Raw genomic sequence first — 3,925 nt, 5'->3', positions numbered from 1 at the left:
ACCTCCTCTGCCCCACGCCCGAGCTGCATGACCGCAACCCACATCGCCGCACTGTTCCCACCTGCGACACCTCCTTTATCCTCTCCGCCTCCGCCTCACGCTCCATCACCCGCTGCCGCTCCAGAGCCACCATAGCCCTCGTGCGCTCCACCTGGAGGGAGGGAGGGGTTGATCTTCCGAGTCACAACAAGACGCGCCTTGACCCCACACCACACTTGAACCGGCTAGCTCCCTCTCGTGTACCATATAGGCAACATGGGGCTGGAGGAGAACCCCCATATACGGACGGAGGGAAAAGAACTCAAAATGCCAAAATGCCAAAAGTCCAGAAATCAAAAGCCAGCAAACGGGGGGGGAGAAGCTCGCAACGGGGGCCCCGGAGCCCCCCCCCCAAGCACCCGAGGTAGGTGGGCAGCGTGTGTGTGTGTGGGGGGGGGGGGCCGGGAACCGCCAGATGATGACCGGATGACAGAATCCGGGCGCCGGCCGTTCCGATGCGCGGTAACACCAGGAAAAACGGTAGTAGAGCTTTCGTTCCCAAAGCCAATACATGAGATGTGCCCCTGCTCCCTGCTCCCTGCCGCGATTTCCCCCCTCACAACCCCCCACCCAGCCAACTCCCCGTGGGCTGTACCGCTGTACGGCGCAGCGGGGGAGGGCGCCCTGTGTATTGATGGACCCGCCGCCAAGGCACAATGCAGCGGCTTATTAACCCACCTCCACCACCACCTCCACCTCCATTTCCAGAAAAACACCTCCATTTCCAGAAAAATAACATGGAAATCATACACCGTGCCGTACCTCCATGGCCACGTAGTTATCCAACACGGACTGCGGAATGGTGGGCTTGCTGACCCGCACCGCGATGATTTCTATGCCGGGCGCGTAGCGGTTGCAGTCCGCCTGCAGAGCGTCCTTGAGCTGGCCCTCGATCTGCGGGCGCACGGAAGAGATCTGGTCTGGCTGAGAGCACCCGGTTGAGGACCACAGCCAAGAGCAGCTGTGGTAGCTGGCCGCTGTTTAAAGGGCTCTCTACTTGATGGGCGAGTTACCTTTATGCTTGCGGCATGGCACCTTAGCGTGTATTTAAAGACGATGTGTGCCGTACTGTACGACAGCTACAAGATCAACCCAGTCAGGTCATGGCGCCGGGGGGGGAAGACGTGCTGCGCCCTGACTGCATGATAGGATTGCTCCAGGTGTGGGTCGGGGGTGGTGGTGGGGGGTCGGTGGGGGTTTCGGGAGGGAGGGCTCGCGGATGAGCGCACCTCTCCCGGGGGGGGGTTGGTCGGGCTCTAGCCGCGTCCTTGCATGACCCTCCACAACGCCCCCCACAGGGCGCGAGGTCGGGGCCCCTAGGTCACATCTTGGGGGACGTGACGCAGCTCCAGGAGGGGCAATACACACACAGACACACAGACACAGACGCGCACATACATTATATACTACATACATACTTATGCATGTACGCATGTCACCTGGTCAAACTGGGTGATATAGACCTCCTCCAATGTACGACTACTGCAGAGCTGACTAATCTCGTGACGGGCCTTGTCGTATATCCAGATACGGTCGTACTGCACGCCATAGTCCCGTATTGTCTCGTATACTAAATCGCGCCGGAGCCGGTTTACGACCTGCGCGCGGGTGCCACATCATCACACCGAACGGTGATAAGAGTGCGGCTGCGAGTGCGAGTGCGGACTCATAAGCATGACACAGACGGGCGTGAGAGGAAACCCCTAATGGCAACAGCGGTCATGGTTCAATTGATGATGGTACGACGACACTTTTGGCACGACCCCAGAAGATGCACATACACCGCCCGGGGAGTGGAAAGCCAAGTCAGGCACACGCTCCTCCGCACCTCTACGTTGTCGAACGTGATGGTGACGCCACCCTTTGTACCGCACAAAATGTCCGTCAACCTGTCTGTCTGCAGTACGGGCAGTACGAGGGGGTGCGGTTGCGGGCGCAGCAAATTTCCCCCCCCCCCCCGAATTAGCCCCCGATTCCCCCCCTGTGTGCCCCTATCATCATCATCCCGCTCGGCGGCGACGACGACGACGCTACGGGTGACGAGAGCAGCTGAGAGCCCAGGACGCGTCCATCCTGGTTTGTGCGCATCTACGTGAGTGGGCCAATAACCCGCATGGGACCTCTCCCGAGTGGGGCTTATCTGGGTCTTAGCTGGGTCTTAGCCGGGTCTTAGGACGACATTCCGCTGATACAGAGTCGGTGATACACTGCGGCATGTCGTGGCTTCGACCCGCCCTGTAAAAGCTGTACAACCGCGCACGATGGAGCTCGCGGAGTGCGAGGTGAACAAACACAGGCACGCTGTGAGCCACCTGCCCCTAGCCTACGCCCTGCCCAGTCAGACGCTGCTGTCCTGATGGGCGCCTGGTGGACACACCGCCTGTCTGGGCAGGTCCGGGAGGTTGCCCGATATGCTACTGGGCGGCACAGCAGCCCCAACCACCCCTCGAGAACGTGGAACATGGAACATGGGAGATTACTCGCACGGCGCATTGGTCCATTCAATTCCTTGACACCTCCCTTGCCGTGCCGTGCCCCCTGTGCCTGTGGCCCCTGTTTCGCCCTCTTTGGGACACAGTTGCCCTTTCATCAGCAATAAGACCATAACGTTCCCCCTGCACATCAACTCATTCGTTGTCGTAGCGTCATACCCGGCACGCGACAATCAATTGGATACTGTTTTCCCCCCAACCTCCAAGGCCCTGGCAGCCACCCCCATGGTGGATGGTTGTGGCCCTGAACGGCCACCCCCTGAGGCTGGCTGCCTGCTCCGACACAACGGAGGTGCTGCCGCATGTCCCCTCCCTCCTTCTCGCTGACACGGGAGTCTGTACATGGTCCGTACCTGCATGGTGGTCTGTATCGCCTCGAACGTGTCCAGGAGCGGCAGGCGCACGCGGATACCCGGGGAGGTGGTTCGGTGGAGCAGCACGCCGCCGCGCCAGTAGACACCCACATGGCCCTTACAGAAGTGGCAGGTCAATCAACGGGGCGGATTAGAACGGGGGTTTACAAGGAAGCTGGAAGGGAATGGAGCGCACAATGGTGGATCAAAATGCTGAATGCCATCGGCCCAGGCACACATCGGTATGTAGTAGGTTGGCTTCGTTCACGCTCCTTTCAAGCACGCACGGTTGGTTTGCATGTGGCATCTGCTATAGGTGTGGTTGCAAAGTGAGAATTAAGCCCTTTCCAGAGAGCTCCAGAGAGCCTCAATGATAGACATCAGCGTCGCTGCTCGCTGGCAAACATACAGACCGGCATGCGGCTATGTCGGAAGCTTGATTGTTCCCTACCTCAGGAATTTGATGGACAGCCGTTTTGATAAAGAGGGCCACAGCTATAGCGATTATGGAAATATAAATGGGCAGGTTCAAATATAGAGGAGATGGCGCCGTAACCCGCCGGTCCGCCGGGCCAAGTCCATCTCCAGTCAGAGGCACCCGGTTGCTAGGACCTGATTGCGAATTCATCCCCTCGTGTTGCCGCGCAGCTCCCTCGGTAAAGAGTCTTTTAACCGCGACAATTGCATTGTCGAGACTTCCCACACGCCACAAGAAGTGCGTCTGCCATTTTCAATGAAATAAAGGACTGTGTGATCTTGAATATGGGACATTCCAGTACCACAAAAGCTTATCGAAACCGTTGGCTGGGACGAGACATCCAGTACGGTACAGCACGAAAACCAACGCAGCATGTAAGCTTTCCGCAATCCCAGCCTCCTTGGCAATCGCGTCCATTGTAACTCCTCGCTCATTGAAATGGCCATTACAAAACTTTCTGTAGCAGCGTCTAAGGTAAAGGGAGAGATTTTAACAGCTTCCATTATAGAAGCAGAAACTACTAATAAAGAACCAGTCCCTAGCACGAGTTTATCACTAAACTC

At 57.9% G+C, this 3,925-nt stretch overlaps 1 protein-coding gene across 1 annotated transcript in view; it reads right to left on the bottom strand.

Moving 5' to 3' along the window:
- Positions 1-3,512, bottom strand: part of VOLCADRAFT_59054 (uncharacterized protein) — a gene marked incomplete at both ends in the record, with an annotated part of 5,061 nt that extends 1,549 nt beyond the window's left edge. The window contains 6 exons of the mRNA XM_002949102.1: positions 62-151; positions 802-933; positions 1,479-1,637; positions 1,868-1,936; positions 2,885-3,001; positions 3,336-3,512. Coding sequence (XP_002949148.1) covers positions 62-151; positions 802-933; positions 1,479-1,637; positions 1,868-1,936; positions 2,885-3,001; positions 3,336-3,512 — 744 coding nt within the window. The remainder of the gene's footprint in view (positions 1-61; positions 152-801; positions 934-1,478; positions 1,638-1,867; positions 1,937-2,884; positions 3,002-3,335) is intronic.
- Positions 3,513-3,925: the final 413 nt, after the last annotated feature.

Source organism: Volvox carteri (assembly GCF_000143455.1).
Source record: "Volvox carteri f. nagariensis unplaced genomic scaffold VOLCAscaffold_13, whole genome shotgun sequence".
NCBI classification, from domain to species: Eukaryota; Viridiplantae; Chlorophyta; class Chlorophyceae; order Chlamydomonadales; family Volvocaceae; genus Volvox; species Volvox carteri.
The sequence above is the reverse complement of the archived record's forward strand: the minus strand, read 5'-3'. Positions and strand labels throughout refer to the sequence as shown.